The sequence below is a fragment of the Hemitrygon akajei genome, unplaced genomic scaffold (assembly GCF_048418815.1).
Source record: "Hemitrygon akajei unplaced genomic scaffold, sHemAka1.3 Scf000037, whole genome shotgun sequence".
NCBI lineage: Eukaryota > Metazoa > Chordata > Chondrichthyes > Myliobatiformes > Dasyatidae > Hemitrygon > Hemitrygon akajei.
Genome location: NW_027331923.1, coordinates 5,691,594 through 5,710,245, shown reverse-complemented (window position 1 = coordinate 5,710,245; position 18,652 = coordinate 5,691,594). Strand labels below are relative to the sequence as shown.

At 42.3% G+C, this 18,652-nt stretch overlaps 2 protein-coding genes across 2 annotated transcripts in view; both read left to right on the top strand.

Annotated features, from left to right (window-relative positions):
- LOC140720160 (zinc-binding protein A33-like) overlaps nucleotides 1–18,652 on the top strand; it is a 489,530-nt gene that overhangs the window by 51,762 nt on the left and 419,116 nt on the right. The window lies entirely within an intron of this gene.
- The window catches only part of LOC140720140 (nuclear factor 7, ovary-like), a 31,944-nt gene that overhangs the window by 10,629 nt on the left and 2,663 nt on the right, over nucleotides 1–18,652 (top strand). Inside the window, exons 4-5 of the mRNA XM_073035025.1 lie at nucleotides 6,746–7,122; nucleotides 14,535–14,634. Coding sequence (XP_072891126.1) covers nucleotides 6,746–7,122; nucleotides 14,535–14,634 — 477 coding nt within the window. The remainder of the gene's footprint in view (nucleotides 1–6,745; nucleotides 7,123–14,534; nucleotides 14,635–18,652) is intronic.

The window sequence follows — 18,652 nt, the reverse complement described above, 5'->3', positions numbered from 1 at the left end:
TGAAAACATGTTATACCTTTTGTTTTCCATAAGAGAAAAGCTTGATCCATAAAAGAGGGCCGAAAAGAATAGTTAGATATTATAGGGCATGATAAAATAAACTTATTCAAACCAAAATATTTACGAAATTGAAACCAAATTCGCAATGCATATTTGACTATAGGATTTGTTATTTGTTTATTCAATTTAGATAAATAAAAAGGAAGCGAAGATCCTAAGATTGAAAACAATGAAAAGTCTTGTACAGATTTACATTCCAAATTTACCCATTGTGGGCAAGCTGCTATAGTCAATTCTTGTGTCCAAAATATTAAATATCGTATATTAACTGCCCAATAGTAAAATCTCAAGTTTGGTAAGGCCAAACCACCCTCCTTCTTAGGCTTCTGTAAATATTTTTTACCTGGTCTAGGATTTTTATTCTGCCATAGATAAGAAGATATTTTAGAGTCAATAATATCAACAAAAGATTTAGGAATAAAAATTGGCAATGCTTGAAATAGATATAGGAATTTGGGTAATACCATCATCTTAATAGCATTAATTCTACCAACCAATGACAAAGATAACGGAGACCACCTGATAGCAAGTTGCTTAACTTGGTCAATTAAGGGTAAAAAGTTAACTTTAAATAAATCTTTATGTATTTTAGTAATTTTGATGCCTAAATAAGTAAAATAATCTATAATCATTTTAAATGTTAAATGTTTATAAATTGGAACTTGCATATTTAATGGAAATAATTCACTCTTATTAAAATTCAATTTATAACCAGACAGGTTACTAAACTGAGTAAGCAAAGACGAAATAGCAGGAATAGATCTTTCAGGGTCGGATATGTATAGTAACAAATCATCAGCATATAATAATAACTTATACGTCCCCTCCCCACAAGTAATACCCAAAATATTAGGTGATTCACGAATGGCTATAGCCAAAGGTTCCAAAGCGATGTCAAATAATAAAGGACTTAAAGGACAGCCTTGCCTTGTACCTCGAAATAACTGAAAAAAAGATCTTTGATTATTGGTAAAAACCGAAGCCAAGGGTTTATAGTATATTAACTTAATCCATGATATAAATTTTGAACTAAAATTAAAATGCTGCATCGTATTAAATAAATATGGCCATTCAACTCTATCAAATGATTTTTCAGCATCTAAAGAAAAGACACATTCTGGTATTTTGGATGAAGGGGTATAAATAATGTTAATTTTCTAATGTTAAAAGATGAATAACGATTTTTAATAAAACCAGTCAGATCTTCAGAAATGATTCGAGGTAGTATATTTTCTAATCTAGTAGCCAAAATTTTACTAAAAATCTTAAAATCTGTATTCAGCAAGGATGTAGGCCGATAGGATGCACATTCAATAGGGTCTTTACCTTTTTTAAGGATTAAAGAAATAGAAGCTTCATAAAAAGATTGTGGCAATTTACCTATAATTAACGCATCTTTAAAAATTTTACAAAGCCAAGGAGAAAGTATAGAAGAAAAAGATTTTAAAAATTCTGCAGAATAACCATCTGGACCAGAAGCTTTACCGGAATTCATTGAAAAAATAGCCTTTTTAATTTCAGTTTCCGTGATAGGTGTATCTAAGAATACACTATCCTCTACTGTTAATTTTGGAATATTCAATTTCATTAAAAATTCATCTATTATAGAAGAATCCTCAGCAAATTCTGACTGATATAAGGGATTATAAAAATCTTGAAAGGCTTTATTTATCTCTTTATGGTCGATCGTCAGAGTGCCATCTTGTTTACGAATCCTAGTAATCTGTCGTTTAATCGAAGCAGTTTTCAATTGATTAGCCAATAATTTACCAGACTTATCTCCATACACATAAAATTGGGTTCTAGATTTAGTTAACTCATTTTCAATCGAAGAGGATAATAACAAGCTATGCTCCATTTGAAGTTCCACTCTTTCTTTATAAAGTTTTTTGCTGGGAGTCACTGAATAAATCTTATCAATTGCTTTGATTTTGTCAACCAGTGTTAATATTTTAGAATTAGTTCATTTCCTAACTCCAGCAGAATATGAAATAATCTGTCCACGAATAAATGCTTTAAAAGTGTCCCATAAAATTCCACGAGAAATCTCTGTTGTAGAATTTGTTGAGAAAAACAAATCAATTTGTTGTTTAATAAAATTAACAAAGTCTAAGTCCTGCAATAAAATAGAGTTGAACCTCCAAGATTTAGTATTAATAGATGAATCCATTGTCTTAATAGATAACTTCAAAGGTGCATGATCAGAAATGGTAATAGAGTCATATTTACAATCTATAACATCTGTAAGTAAACAGTGATCAAAGAAAAAGTAATCAATTCTTGAATAATTATGATAAACATGAGAAAAGTAAGAAAACTCTTTGTCATTGGGGTGTAAAAAACGCCAAATTTCGCAAATTGCTGAATCAGTCATAAAGGAGTTGATAAGAGAGGCCGATTTATTCGGAAGAACTTGTGTGGACTTGGATCTGTCCATTGAAGGGTTTAAACAACAGTTAAAATCCCCACCCATTATCAGTCTATACTGATTCAAATTGGGAAAGGATGAAAATAGACACTTAAAAAATTCAGGACAATCAGTATTTGGAACATAAACATTAACTAAAACTACTTCTTGATTAAAAAGTAGACCAGTAATGAGCAAAAATCTACCTTGTGGGTCTGAAATTGTTTCATGATGTATAAAGGAGGTTGAAGAATCTATAAAAATAGAAACACCTCTTACTTTGGTTTGAGAATTTCAGTGATATTGTTGGGCTTTCCAAAACCTAAAAAAGCATTGACTATCCACCTTCCTTAAATGAGTCTCTTGTACAAAGATAGCATTAGCATTCATTCTATGGAATACTTTGAATATTTTTTTCCGTTTGATCAGATGATTTAAACCATTAGTATTCCAAGAAACAAAATTAATAACCTTATCCATATTGACAATATTTATTACAATTAACACATAAGGTTGAAAAAAAGATGAACTCATGAATCCGGAAGAGGAAAGTAAGTTCAAGGAGGAACCGGAAGTCACGACACTGCAACCATTTTTGTAGTTTCATATAAGCCCATGAAGTAAAACTAAGCACAAAGCAAGTAAAAAGAAAAGAAAAAAGAAAAATCCCCCTCCCTCCACCCTCAAAACCCCAGGAAAAAAGCCAAAAAGAGGCAAGCAAGCAATCTAACACTAAAATTACCACCATGTCTCAAGACGGCAACTCAAACAAAAAAAAAGTTGAATAATAGATACAAACCACCCATATTCTAAGAAAGGGTGGGTATAACAAAAATTAAAATATAAAGTTAGTATTATATATATAAAACAAAAGGATTTAAAAAAAAGAATTAAAATGATAAAACCCATAAATGAATAATACTGAATTAGTGTTTTAAAAGAAAGTTTAAAACTTATTCAAATTCATCAAAACGGATATGACGTTCCAAGCACTAAAGCCTTTCGGGAAGAAGAAACGACATTTTATTTTTTTAAAATATCTTAATATTTAAACGTTAAAATATATAAAAAAGTGTATACAAATTTAAAAGAAAACCCTAATAAATTACTTTCAAAACTAACAGATTAATAATATGAAAAAATAATAAATTCAAAATAAACCAAAAACGAACTTTTACCATGTATAAAAATACGTGTAAGCCATGCATTAAAAAAAACATCATTTTATAGAAGATCCAAATCTATAGACTAATTATTACATTAGTCAACCCAATAAAATGTTATTCTTCCAGAAATTTTTGAGCATCCGCTGGAGATTTGAACAACCGATAAGTTCCGTCTTCGAGAGAAACTCTCAAATGTGCTGGAAATAACAGCGCTTGCTTGTAGCCTTTCTGATGAATTTCCCTCATAACCGATTTAAAAGCCATTCTTGCCCTTAGAACTTCGGGACTGTAATCTTCCAGAATACGGAATTTAAAATCTTGAAAGCTGATCATACCCTTTTCCGTGCAGCCCGAATCAAACGCTCTTTGGTAAGAGGGTAATGGATCCAGAGAATTACTTGTCGTGGTTTCAAACTTGAATCTGAATGAGAACGAGAGATGCGATGTGCACGGTCGATTGTTGGAGGAGAATCCAGTACTTCTGAGCCAAAGACATCCATTAAAAATTTGGAGAAAAAAACAGTGAGATCGCCATTCTCAAATTTTTCCGGAATCCCAATTAACTGAAGATTTTGTCTTCGATAGCGGTTTTCAAGATCAGTAATTTTAAATTTATAACGATCCATCTGTAGAGAAGTCGAAGTTTGCTGTTGCTGCAAAGTTTCAATTATACGATCTCTCTGGCGAGCGGCTTCTTCAAGAACTAAATTACTTGCTTGTTGTTTTTGTGACTCCAGTGTAAGTGCTTGAAGTTGTACGTCAAATGTCTTTAAAATTTCATCAAACGTAGAAAGCTTTGCGGTTAATTTACTCTCCAGTTTTCCAAGTCTGTCATCCATAAGATTCGCAATTGCTTCTAAAGTTAACGGTTCTTTCGTCTGTTTCGATTCCTTTGCTTTAGACATTTCAGCGAGTTGAAGATGTTTCAAACAGTTGAAAAAAATTTCATATGTTTAAACCCCTTTAGAATAGGTATAAAAAGATCAATTAGGTTGTAGGTTAAAAAAAAGTAAAAGGTTTCGAACACAGCCTAAAACCGCTTCACTACATAAGCGCCATCTTGAGACCCAGATTGGCAAACTCAATGTTTGCTTTCATTTCGACAGGATTAGAATACAAGAGCAAGGATGTAATTCTGAGGTTTTATAAGGCATCGGTCAGACCACACGGAGTAATGTGAGCAGTTTTGGGTCCCTTCTATCGGAAAACATGTACTGGCATTTGAGGGGGTCCAGAAGATTCACAAGAATGATTCCGGGAATGAAAGAGTTAACATATGAGGAGCGTTTGATGGTTCTGGGCCTGTACTCACCGGAGTTTAGAAGAATGGCTGATTTATTATCCCTCTCAACCCTATTCTCCCACTTCCTCCCCATAACTTTTGAGACTCTGACTAATCAAGAAGTTTACTTATTAACTTGTGCTTTAAAAATCAAACAGGAGAAAATCTGCAGATGCTGGTAATCCAAGCTACACAGGTCCTGATGAAGGGTCTCGCCAGATCTCTCTGACACCTGTCTGGAGAGAGTTGATGTTGGGAGGATGTGGGTGGGTCGAGAACGGTAAGCACAGCCTCCGACTATAGGGATGTCCATTTAGGACAGAGATGAGGAGGAATTCCTTTATCCACAGGATAGTGAATCTGCCACAGGCAGCTGTGGAGGCCAAATAATTGAGTATATTTAAAGCAGAGTAACACACACAAATTGTTGGGGGAACAGCAGGCCGGGAAGTTTCTATGGAAAAGAGTAAACAGTCGACGGTTCAGACTGAAACACTTCATCAAGACCTGTGTTGCTTAAGGGTTCCTGCAAATTCATCCCCTGTCCTAATGAGGGGCTGCGGGGGATGCGGTTGTGGGAAAGGGGACAAAGTCATCCTCATCTGCCATCTATTCCCCCTCTAGCTTCTCATTACGTCTACACACACAGTTCACCCACAGGCTTCCCACCCCTCCCCCTCCTGGTTCAATCTGCCATTCATCTCTCCCCTACTGGTTCCCATTATCACATCCTTTACTGTCTCAAACCATCACACTCCCCCACTTCACACTCACAAATGAATGTGAACATTGAATGATGGGCCTGTTCCTGTGCTGTACTGCTCTATGTTCTCTGTTCCCTGTTCGAAGAATGAGAGGAGATCTCATGGAAACACAAAATACTTTCAGGGGTCAACAGGCAGGAGTGAGGGAGGATGGTTCGCCTGTCCAGCGGAAAACCATTGGGGAGACATTAGTTGTCCATCCGCTTTCGTCGCGTCAGGTGCAGGAGTAGGCCGTTCGGCCTTTCTAGCCAGCACCGCCATTCACTGTGATCATCGCTGATCATACACAATCAGTACCCCGTTCCTGCCCTCTCCCCACATCCCTTGACCTCGCTATCTATTAGAGTTCTATCTAACTCTCTCTTGAATGCATCCAGAGACTTGGCCTCCACTGCCTTCTGGGGCAGAGCATTCCACATATCCACCACTCTCTGGGTGAAAAAGTTTTTCCGCATCTCTTTTCTAAATGGCCTACCCTTTATTCTTAAACTGTGGCCTCAAGTTCTGGACTCACCCATCAGCGGGAACATGCTTCCTGCCTCCAGCGTGTCCAATCCCTTAATAATCTTATCTATTCCATTCAGATCCCCTCTCATCCTTCTAAATTCCAGTGTATACAAGCACAGTCGCTCCAATATTTCAACATATGACAGTCCCGCCATTCCGGGAATTAACCTTGTGAACCTACGCTGCACTCCCTCAATAGCAAGAATGTCCTTCCTCAAATCTGGAGTGGTCTCACCAGGGCCCTGTACAGCTGCAGAAGGACCTCGACCTCGACCGCGACCGCGGGAAACCACGGGAAAGGTTCGTGTCGGCCACTCGACCGCACCTGAGGCCCCGCGGCCTTTCCCTCGGTCCCCGGGGCCGCGCTGCCCGAGTCTCCCCCCGATCCCCGGGGCCGCACTGCCCAAGTCTCCCCGCGATCCCCGGGGCCGCGCTGCCCGAGTCTCCCCCCGATCCCCAGGGCCGCGCTGCCCGAGTCTTCCCCCGGTCCCCGGGGCCGTGCTGCCCGAGTCTCCCCCCGATCCCCGGGGACACTCAAATTCTCTGCTTCTCCCCCCAGTCTCTGTCACCCTGGATGTGGAAACGGCGGGTCCGTATCTCGAGGTGTCTGAGGATCGGAAGAGTATGAGATGGACCGAGACCTGGAGGAATCTCCCTGACACCGGGAAGAGATTCACACACTGGGCTTCTGTGCTGGGAGCAGAGGGATTCACATCGGGAAGACATTACTGGGAGGTGGAGGTGACGGGGAATCGGGACTGGTTTCTGGGAGTCGCCACAGAGTCTGTGGAGAGGAAGAGAGGGGTCAGTCTGAGTCCGGAGACCGGATTCTGGGTCATCAGGCGGTATTATGAAGTGTTACATCGGGATTGTGACGTGTTCGGTGGTCCCCCCTGGCCCGAGTCCCGTCTCGCTGCCGGTCCCATCCCCGGGAGGGTGGGAGTTTATCTCAGTTACGAGTCCGGGACAGTTTCATTTTACAAGGCGGAGACCAAGTCCCATCTTCACACCTTCACTGGGAATAAATTCACGGGGAAACTTTATCCTTTCTTTGCGAACTGGGATGTGAACCAGTGGCTGAGAATCTGCTCCGGTTCCGCTCCGGGTCTGTAAACGGGTCGGGTCCCGGGACCGGCGTCAGGAGTAAAGTCCCTGTAAATATAAATGTGCGGAGAGTGCAGCTAAATACGTGGCTAAGGAGATGGTGCAGGAGGGAGGGCTTCATGTTTCTGGACAATTGGGCTTTGTTCCCGGGAAGATGGGACCTGTTTCGACGGGACGGTTTGCCCCTGAACTGGAGGGGGACTAACATCGTGCGGGAAGGTTTGCCAGTGCTGCTCCGGAGGGGGGGGGAGGGGGGGGGGGGTTGGGGTGGCAGTGGTTAAACTCGATTTACAGAGGAAGGGGAACATTAGGCTGTAAATTAATTTTCAGAACTTTAGAAATTGTAGAAAATAAAGATTTCCAAAAAGATTTTAATGAAGAACATGACCAGAATATATGTGAAAAAGTGGCTACTTCAGTTTTATACCTATCGCAATAATTGTCTATTTTAGGAAATATTTTGAATAGTCTCTCCTTTGTTAAATAGTAACAGTGAACAATTTTAAATTGAATTAAACAGTGATTGGCACATATCGAAGAAGAATTGACCATCTTCATTAACAAAGGTCATATTAAGTTCTCTCTCCCAATTTGTTTAATTTTTAGTGATTAAGGGGATCTGTTTTCTTTTTGCAGATTTATTTTGTGATAGTCGATTGATGACTTCTGAAGGGTTAATTAGCAAATAGTCTCTCTCATACACACTTTCTGCAATATCTTCAGGTTAGACATTTTTTACAAAAATAATTAAGTTTCCATATATGCAAGAATCTGATTTGTTGGATACTATTTTGAATAATAATCCTTCAGTAAGAGGTTCCATTGGTAGAATTTATAATTTATTTTTAATACATTAATACAACAAGATAACCTCCCACCTATGGTTTATTTCAGACGTGATAGAGGGGGAGGGATGAAAGGGGGAGGAGTGGCATTACTAGTCAGGGAAAATATCACAGCTGTGCAGGACAGGACAGACCGGAGGGCTTGTCTAGAGAGACCATATTGGTGGTGCTGAGGGACGGGAAAGGTGTGACCACACTAATAGGGGTGTATTATAGACTGCCCAATAGTCAGAGAGAATTGGAGAAGCAAATCTGTATAAAGATAGTGGACCGGTGTAAGAAACAGGAAGTTGTAATAGTAGGGGATTTTAACTTTCCACATATTGACTGGGACTCCCAAACTGTAAAAGGACTAGATGACTTGGAGTTTGTCAAATGTTTTTAGGAAAGTTTTCTAAATCAATATATGGAGGTAACTACGAGAGAGGATGCAATACTTGATCTCCTGTTAGGGAAACGAGACAGTCAGGTGACAGAAGTATGTGTAGGCGAACATTTTGGGTCCAGTGGCCATAATGTCATTATTTTCAAATTAATTATGGATAAGGATAGGTCTGGTCCTCAAGTTGAGTTTCTAAATTGGAGAAAGGCCAATATTGTGGAAATGAAAAAGGATCTAGGAAGAGTGGATTGGGATAAGACTTTTTTTTCCTGGCAAGAATGTGTTCAGTAGGTGGAAGGCCTTCAGAAGCTAAATCTTGAGAGTGCAGTGTTTGCATTTTCCTGCCAGGATTAAAGGCAAAGTTAACAGGCATAGGGAATCTTGGGTTTCAGGGGATATTGGTGATCTGGTTAAGAAAAAGGGAGAAGTGTATAGCAGATATAGAAACATAGAAAAATAATTGCAGGAGTAGGCCACTTGGCCCTTCGAGCCTGCACCACCATTCAGTATGATCATGGCTGATCATCCAACTCAGAACCCTGTACCTGCTTTCTCTCCATACCCCCTGATTCCTTTAGCCACAAGGGCCATATCTAACTTCATCTTAAATATAGCCAATGAACCAGCCTCAACTGTTTCCTGTGGCAGATAATTCCACAGATTCACCACTCTATGTGTGAAGAAGTTTTTCCTCATCTCGGTCCTAAAAGGCTTCCCTTTTATCCTTAAACTGTGACCCCTCGTTCTGGACTTCCCCAACATCGGAAACAATCTTCCTGCATCTAGCCTGTCCAATCCCTTTAGAATTTTATACGTTTCAATAAGATCCCCCCTCAATCTTTTAAATTCCAGTGAGTATAAGCCTAGTCGATCCAGTCTTTCTGAATATGAAAGTCCAGCCATCCCAGGAATCAATCTGGTGAACCTTCTCTGTACTCCCTCTATGGCAAGAATGTCTTTCCTCAGATTAGGGGACCAAAACTGCACACAATATTCTAGGTGCCGTCTCACCAAGGCTTTGTTCAATTGCAGTAGAACCTCCCTGGTCCTGTACTCAAATCCTTTTGCTATGAATGCCAACATACCATTTGCCTTTTTCACCGCCTGCTGTACCTGCATGCCTACCTTCAATGACTGGTGTACAATGACACCCAGGTCTTGTTGCACCTCCCCATTTCCTAATTGGTCACTGTTCAGATAATCTGTTTTCCTGTATAGGCAGCAAAGAACAAATGAGTTACTTGAAGAGAATAGAAAATGTAAGAAAATACTAAAGAAGGAAATCAGGAAGGAAAAAAGACATGAGGTGGCTTTGGCAGATAATGTGAAGGAAAACCTGAAGGGTTTCTACAAGTATATTAAGAGTAAAAGGACAGTAAGGGGCAAAATTGGTCCCCTAGAAGATCAGAGTGGTCGTCTATGTGTGGAGCCTTACGAGATGGGGGAGATCTTAAACAGTTTTTTTGCATCAGTATTTACTCAGGAAACTGGCATAGTGTATATGGAAGGCAGGGAAACAAGCAGTAGTGTCATGGAACATTTGTAGATTAAAGCGGAGGAGGTGCTTGCTGCCTTAAAGCGAATAAAGGTAGATAAATCCCCCGGGCCTGACTTGATATTTCCTCGGACCCTGAGAGAGACTAGAGTAGAAATTGCAGGGGCCCTGACAGAAATATTTAAAATGTCCTCAGCCACGGGTGCAGTGCCGGAGGATTGGAGGGTAGCTCTTGTTATTCCGTTGTTTAAAAAAAGACTCGAAATTGGCTGTGTGGGAGAAGACAGAGAGTGGTAGTGGATGATTGCTTCTCAGACTGGAGGCCTGTGACTAGTGGTGTGCCTCAGGGATCTGTACTGGGACTATTGTTGTTTGTTGTCTATATCAATGATATAGATGTGGTAAACTGGGTCAGCAATTTTGATGATGACACCAAGATTGGAGGCGTTGTGGACAGCGAGGAAGGCTTTCAAAGCTTGCCGAGTGATCTGGACCAACTGGAAAAATGGGCCAAAGAATGGCAGATGGAATTTAATGCAGACAAGCGTGAGGTATTGCATTTTAGAAGGGCAAATCAAGGTAGGACATACACAGTAAATGGTAGGGCACTGAGGAGTGCAGAGAAACAAAGGGATCTGGGAGTTCAAGTACATAATTCCCTAAAAGTGGCGTCACAGGTAGACAGGGTTGTAAAGAAGGCTTTTGGTATCCTGGCATTCATAAATTAAAGTATTGAGTATAGGAGTTGGGATGTTATGGCGAGATTGTATAAGCCATTGGTGAGGACAAATTTGGAGTATTATTTGCAGTTCTGGTCACCTAACTATAGGAAGGATATCAGTAAGATTGAAAGAGTGCAGAGATTTACTAGGATGTTGCCAGGTCTTCAGGAGCTAAGTTACAGGGAAAGATTGAACAGGTTAGGACTTTATACCTTGGAGCGTAGAAGAATGAGAGGAGATTTGATAGAGGTTTACAAAATTATGAGCGGTATAGACAGAGTAAGTGCGAATAGGCTCTTTCGTGTTAAATTAGGAGAGATAAATACGAGAGGACATAGCTTTCGGGTGAAGGGCAAGGTTTGAGGGAATATTAGAAGGAACTTCTTCACTCAGAGAGTGATTGTAGTGTGGAACGAGCTGCTATCTGACGTGGTAAATGTGGGCTCACTTTTAAATTTTAAGAATAAATTGGATGGATACGTGGATGGGAGAGGACTGGCGGATAATGGACTGAGTGCAGATCAATGTGACTAGCGGAATAAAGTTTCCGCACAGACTAGAAAGGCCGAATGGCCGTTTATTTTCTTCTTGCTGTTGTGTTCTATGGTTCTATGGAAGTGGGTACAGAGGAGATATCGGGGTAAGTTTTTTACGCAGAGAGTGGTGAGTCCGTGGAATGGGCTGCCGGCTGCAGTGGTGGTGGCGGACGCGGTAGATTCTTTTAAGAGACTCCTCGATAGCTGCATGGAGCTTAGAAAAATAGAGGGTTATGGGTAAAGCCTGGGTAGTTCTAAGGTCGGGACATGTTCGGCACAGCTTTGCGGCCGAACGGCCTGTATTGTACTGTATATTTTATGTTTCTAAGATTTTAGATGTGGTGTTTCAGTAACTGAATTACAGGTACTGATACAGAAACAGCTTACCAACCATTTATCAGGACACACAGCAGAATTTGTTGCCATCATTCTCGGCTTACAGTGGGTGGTGGAAATTTGTCCATATAAAGATGTACCGTAATTCCGAGTTGTGTAAGTTTTCTCAGTATGAAACTGTTGATCACAAACTATTTCAATGCGAAGCATTCAAGATTGAAAGAAATGATGTGCAGGTTTCAGGGCAATCCTTGACGGTTAATGGTTTTCATCTCAAATTCGCTCCTGAGTTACGGATGTGACTTCAATTTAATTCACCTTACCTTGTTTCATGATTTACAATCTACCGGGTTTTGGGGTAATTTAGCATTCATTTGAAAAATAACAAGTAGATAGGGTTTTATGTATCAATTCTGTACCCCACACCCCAGTCCAGATGGTGGCGGGAATGCGCCTCTGAGTTGGATTTTCAACTACCATTCACCCAAAGCACGCCGTATTTCTTCAAATTAGCCAATCCTATAAAGGGAAAGACGGAGGCTGGTGTAATTGAACTTCGATTAGCCAAACAGCATTGGACTGTCCTTCTGGACAGTTCGGACTGAGGTTTGTCGGCGCGAATGTGAACAGATGCACATATCCACAGACCAATGTGTGTGCGTCATCTTGACTGAGATCTGGAGAGACCAATGAGTGGCTTGGACTGTGCTTTAGGCCAACACCTCCCCCCCCCCGCTCCCAAACACACACACACACACCCCACACCCCCCCCCCCCGAATTGTCTGCAGCTGCCAGTCGATGGAACAATACGCCCGGGTATAACACCTCAGAGATCAGGCGGTGAATGTGAGGAACTGGACTCCGGACTAGAAACAGTGCAGCTGACACTGGCTTGTGCTCAGGACGCGGCTTTATTAATCAACTGAAGCATCGAAGTGACGGGATATTTCACCGCACGGATCACCTGCTCCCTGAATTTCGACTGAGTCACCGCGGAAATAAATGTGTTCGTGCAGCAGCTGAAATTACTCAGCAAAACCCCGACGTAGTGAAAGATCCACTGAGAATCATTGAATTCGAATCCTTCCACTGAGACCTGATAATATATGAAATTTACAACGAATGTCATCCACAGGAGGATGAAGCTGCCGGAGATGGTGAAGAGTAAAACCACAGACCTCCTCCTGCTCTCCATCTCCGGGTCACTGCGGTTCCCCCCCCCCTTGCTCTTACCCTTCAGCCCCTTACGGACCCGACTGGCCACTAAAATGTGTCTGACTGTCAGAGCGTTGAGCAGCAGGATCCCAGCGAAAGGGAGGAACGGAGTTGAAACCCGGGGTCAGTGAAGACTTTGTCCCTGAGATCACAGAACCATGGTACATTGTCGATGATCATCTTGGGTTCCCATGTGAAGTATCGGGGAACGTTTCTCAGACAGGTCGGTACGCTGGTTGTTGTCAGAACCACAGCCGCAGTTTTCCCGGTGCAATATTTTGTTTTCAGCTTCTGGCAGCAAATGGCGACAAACCGGTCAAAGGTGAAAGTGACGGTGAACCAGACAGAACAATGTGTAGACGTGAATCTTAGTACATCGATAACACTGCACACAGGGGTGTTGCCCAGAAAACTCCACCCGAAGTAATAGTATTTGATTTGATATAAAATGACGCTGGTGACAATGGTCAGTAGATCCGCCGCTGCCATGGCCACCAGGTAGCGAGTGGTGCAGGTAGAGAGGCCGCACTTTCCCCGGGTCAGGATCACAATCGCCACTACATTCACTGTAGAGGGGGAGAAAGGGAGAGAGAGGGAGAGGGAGGGAAGGAGAGAGAGAAAGGGAGAAAGAGAGAGAGAGAAAGAAAGAAAAAAGAATGAATTGGCACTGGATATTACTAAATACATTCTCTGGGAATTAACACGGGAACGGGTTTCCGCTGAAGATTGGGAGTGCTGGAGTGTGTGACCAGCTGCTAATCTAATATCAGACACGGAACACAGTATTTCTGACTTCTTCAGTGTGGAGATCAGACAATGTGTGGGAAATCACTGGCGATAAAATCAAGCTGCACGAACAACGATCGGTGCTCATCCCAATTCCAGACGCTGACTGGGCCGGTTTGACTGATTTAGCCGTCACTGATCAGGCCCCTGAAAACTCAGCATCTGATGGGGCCGAGAAGCGATACAGAGCGGAGCAGCAGACAGAAAATACTGGAGGAAATCATCAGCTCAGGCAGCATCCATGGAATTAAACAAAGTCCCATTTCGGGCCAAGACCCTCCTTCAGGACGAAGCGGTGCCCGAATTCAAGACGGGTCTCAGAGGGAAAGCAAGAACAACTTAGTAACCTGAGACTGCGACTCCACAGGGAGACGTGAAAAAAACAGGACCAGGCTTTCGTTCTGGTCAAAACGCAGAAAAAAATGAACATCAAAATGTAAACCCTCTCAGGCAAATCTTCTCGGAGAGCTGACTATGCCCAGCACAGGGTCTAATCTGGGCAAAGTCCCATTGAAACCCTCCCAATTACACCTCGCCCGAGAGCTGTCTGTGCCCAACACTGGGACAAATTTGAACAAGGTGTCATTAAAGGCAAGAACAATGTTCCAGTCGATCCCGTGAGTTCGATGAGTCAGCGGTTGAGTTCAGCTTGTCGTTAAAGATGAAATTTCAGAATGTTAAATTGACAGGATCCGCATCTCTGACGGATATTTGTAGAATATTCATCAAGTTGGGATCCGGTCAAATGATGATGAATAGGGTCACACCGGTTAGCGCACAGAAATAGCAAACATGAATGGCTCTGCTCACTTCCCAGGGACTCCAATGAGGGCAGTGAACACACACAATAATTTCTCCACACTCCTGTACCTGGACAACATTGTAGATATTTTCTCTCTCAAGTGATTCGTCCCCCTGTGCTGCAGGTGATGTCTCGGAATGAAATCTTAAGGCTGCACATGCCTGGGGTTTTAATACCATTTAGCGACTCCAATGGGACAGATTTGAACAGATTTAAAAATAAAGGTATTTAAAATACTTATAAACCGATTACATCAAACAGATGCAATTCCTGCGGTGGCAGATTGTCATTAAATTAAGGAATTAATATTTAGAATATTAATTCTAAGTTAGTTTACCCCAACAAAGGTGACTGAACCTTCCGATGTTCCATATCAATTAAAAGTACTTCCGATGTCAATACGTGCTTCAAAGGAACCATTTGTCAAACACAGAACATTGAAGTAAATTATGTCATTGTAGCTTGTGAAATTGTACTGAATCACCTACTGTTACCATTCTCCTTAAGTGTACAAAGTGCTGATGTGGTTTGATTTTTGGAGGACTCTACCAAGAGTGTCCTCAGGAAAATGTCAGTTTGTGCTTGTGAATAAACAATTTTATACTCATTAAATCCTCCAAATTCTTCCGTGACTCAATCACAGTCGGAACATTTGTGAGCTTGTCTAGGACCCACACATAAATCTACCACATGCCCATCAAACTCAGCAGACACGTGGGGGTGTTGAGTATGTTTTAATCATGTCACCCCGTATGTGTCAAAGAACACGGCTGAGAGTTGTGGAGACGGATAAGGAAAGGAAGTGTAGTTGTGTGTGTGTGTGTGTGTGTGTGTGTGTGTGTGTGTGTGTGTGTGTGTGTGTGTGTGTGTGTGTGTGTGTGTGTGTGTGTGTGTGTGTGTGTGTGTGTGTGTCTGTGGGTCAGTGTGGGTAGACCCATTGTCTCTGCCTGACTATACACGTGTCCGTCTCCATTTCAGTTTATCTCCCGGGTTCAGTTGCTTCCCACCTGTCTCCACAAACTACAGATGCTCTCGAATTCTCATTTCATCCACTTCACAAAGTGGCTGCCTGAAAAACAAAACATCAAGAGCAGAGGCTGAAAATCAAATTGCAATTATTGTTAATGTATGTACAATTGATACGACCTTGAGATTGGTCACAGCTCCAAATCAGCAGACGCAACCCACATGCACATGGGACTACCGCAGAGCAAGAATCATTTCAAATAGTTCACAACATGGCTGCTCCACCTGATTAAATGGCAAGAACAAATGTAACAGCTCAAAGTGCATTTATTATTTAAGTAGCTCTTCATAAAACAGCTTTGAGAAACGTGGCACCTCCAAATCCTGAAAACCCTGAAGTGCAAGTGTACCCCCAGATCTGTGAGCATGCTCCAAACCAACAGATTCCCCAAAATCCGCGTGCACCGTCGAATCCGCCGACATCCCCAAACCACTGCACACACCCAAATCCGTGTGCACACCAAGTCAGTGTGCCCTCAGATCCTCCGATTCCAAAATACTGATGGAACCGAATATTGCATGACAAACACCTTATTCTCGAAAACAACAGGAAATTCAGCGCATATTCTCAAATCCGTCTGCACCCACAAATCCGTTCTCACCCCTGAAACTGCCAACGCTCCAATGTGCATATTACATTATCCCTCAGCAGGAATCATTTCAAACAGTTCACACAATGTCTGTCCTTTAAAAAAAAACAAGATCAGGGCTCAAAGTTCACATTACATTTATTATTAAAGTCTGTATAAACGGAAAAGCCGTGAGATTTGACCCATTCCAAATCAGCCGAGCCCCCAAGTCAGTTTTCACCCCCGAATCCGCCAACACACCCAGCTCTGCGCATATCTGAATATCAGTGTGCACACACAAAGCTATGCTCACTGGCAAACCCGCACTCAACCTTCAAATCAGTTTGTAGCCCCAAAGCCAGAGACACGGCAAAATCCCCGTACACAAACACATTCGCTGATCGACCCCTAAATCTGCGCACATCCGCAAAACTGCATGCTCGGCCAAATCGATATGCACCTCAACATTCACCGACAAACCCCGAAGTCTGCGCACATATCCAAATCCGTGCACACACCTACACATTAATCTTTCCCAGAGCAGGAATCGTTTCAGACTCTTCACAAAATAGTTACCTTCACCTTAAAAAATAACAAAGTTCAATGTCTCAACACACGTCCACATGCGTATTCACATCCATATTCGTTGACATTCCCTTAAATCTGCGCACATCACCGAATCCGTACGCACCGCCAAATCCGAGTGCTCCCGCACATCAGTGCACAATCCCGATTCCGTGCGCACCCTAAACCAGCCGATACCCCCACATGCACATCTGATTATCTCAGAGGAAGAAACGACAAACCTGCACTCAACCCTCAAATCAGTGTGCGGACAAAGCAACATACACCGCCGGCTCCCTGTGCACTAACACATTCTCGGACATACCGCAAAGCTGCATGTGCCACCAAATCCGTAAGCAGAAGGCAGCAAGAGCAAACTTCAAAGTTCAAACCGCATTTATTATTAAAGTATCTGTAAATGTAGCAACTTTCAGATTCCCCACACCTCCGCATCCTGAGAACCGTGAGTTTAGCGCGCACCTCAAATCCGCTGTCATTCCCAAATCTCTGCATCTTCACAAACCCATCTTCTCCGCCGAGTCGATGGGTGCCCCCAAATCAGCCTGCGTCTCCAGATTTGCTGAGGAACTCCTGTTTCTGAGCACATCCTCCATCCTCGTATTCAACAAAAGATCCCCAATCCTCAAATCTGTTCCCACTCACAAATCCCTGCATCACCTCAAACATGCCGACCCCGCAACATGCATATTAGATTATCTCAGAGCAAGAATCATTTCCAGCAGTGCACAACATACCTGTCTTCAATTAAAAAAACGCAAGAACAGAGATCAAGGGTCAACTTGCATTTATTAATGAATTCTGTATAAACAAGTATCTGGGAGTGCAGTTAGACGGGAAGCTAGACTGGACTGCCAACACAGATGCCTTGTGCAGGAAGGCACAGAGTCGACTGTACTTCCTTAGAAGGTTGGCGTCATTCAATGTTTGTAGTGAGATGCTGAAGATGTTCTATAGGTCAGTTGTGGAGAGCGCCCTCTTCTTTGTGGTGGCGTGTTGGGGAGGCAGCATTAAGAAGAGGGACGCCTCACGTCTTAATAAGCTGGTAAGGAAGGCGGGCTCTGTCGTGGGCACAGAACTGGAGAGTATGACATCGGTAGCAGAGCGAAGGGCGCTGAGTAGGTTACGGTCAATCATGGAAAACCCAGAACATCCTCTGCATAGCACCATCCAGAGACAGAGAAGCAGCTTCAGCGGCAGGTTGCTATCGATGCAATGCTCCTCAGACAGGATGAAGAGATCATTACTCCCCAATGCCATTCGGCTTTACAATTCAACCGCCAGGGGTAAGATATGTTAGAGTGCCGGGGTTAGGACTGAGCTTAAGTTACCATTCAATGTATTTTAGTAAACTATTAAGAACTGTTTAAAAGCTATTTATTAATGCTTTTTGAGAGGGTGATTTTAGATGCATATCATATTATACTGAGTTAAGTATTGTATGTAATTAGTTTTGCTACAATAAGTGTATGGGACATTGGAAAAAAATGTTGAATTTCCCCATGGGGATGAATAAAGTACCTATCTATCTATTTATCTAAAGCGACCTTGAGATTCGACACACATCAAAATCTACTGGTATTCCCAAATCTGTGCACGTCCGCAAACCCGCATGTCGTGTGCACACCCAAATCAGTCTGTATCCCCAAATCCATATGAAGCCCCAAACCTACCGACACCCCCATATCCACCGACATACCCAGATCTGTGTGCACCCCAAATCCGCTGACACCCCCACATGTACATTACATTATCCCAGATCAAGACTCATTTCAAACAGTTCACAGAATAGCTGTTTCCACCTTAAATCCATTAACAAGAGCAAAGGTCAAAGTGCTTTCGTTATTAAAGTATCTATAAATGAGATTTTTCACACCCCCAAATCCACGAACGGCCCACATCCTTGTGCATTCCCAAATCGGCCGACACACCCAAAACTGTGCGCAGTTCCAAATCCATGTGCACCTTCCGAACGGGCATTCCACCTCCCCCACCCTAAAGCAGTGCACACCCTCAAATTTACCTACGGTGTGCCCTCGCCTTGCCTGAGTTTCTCCCCGGTCTC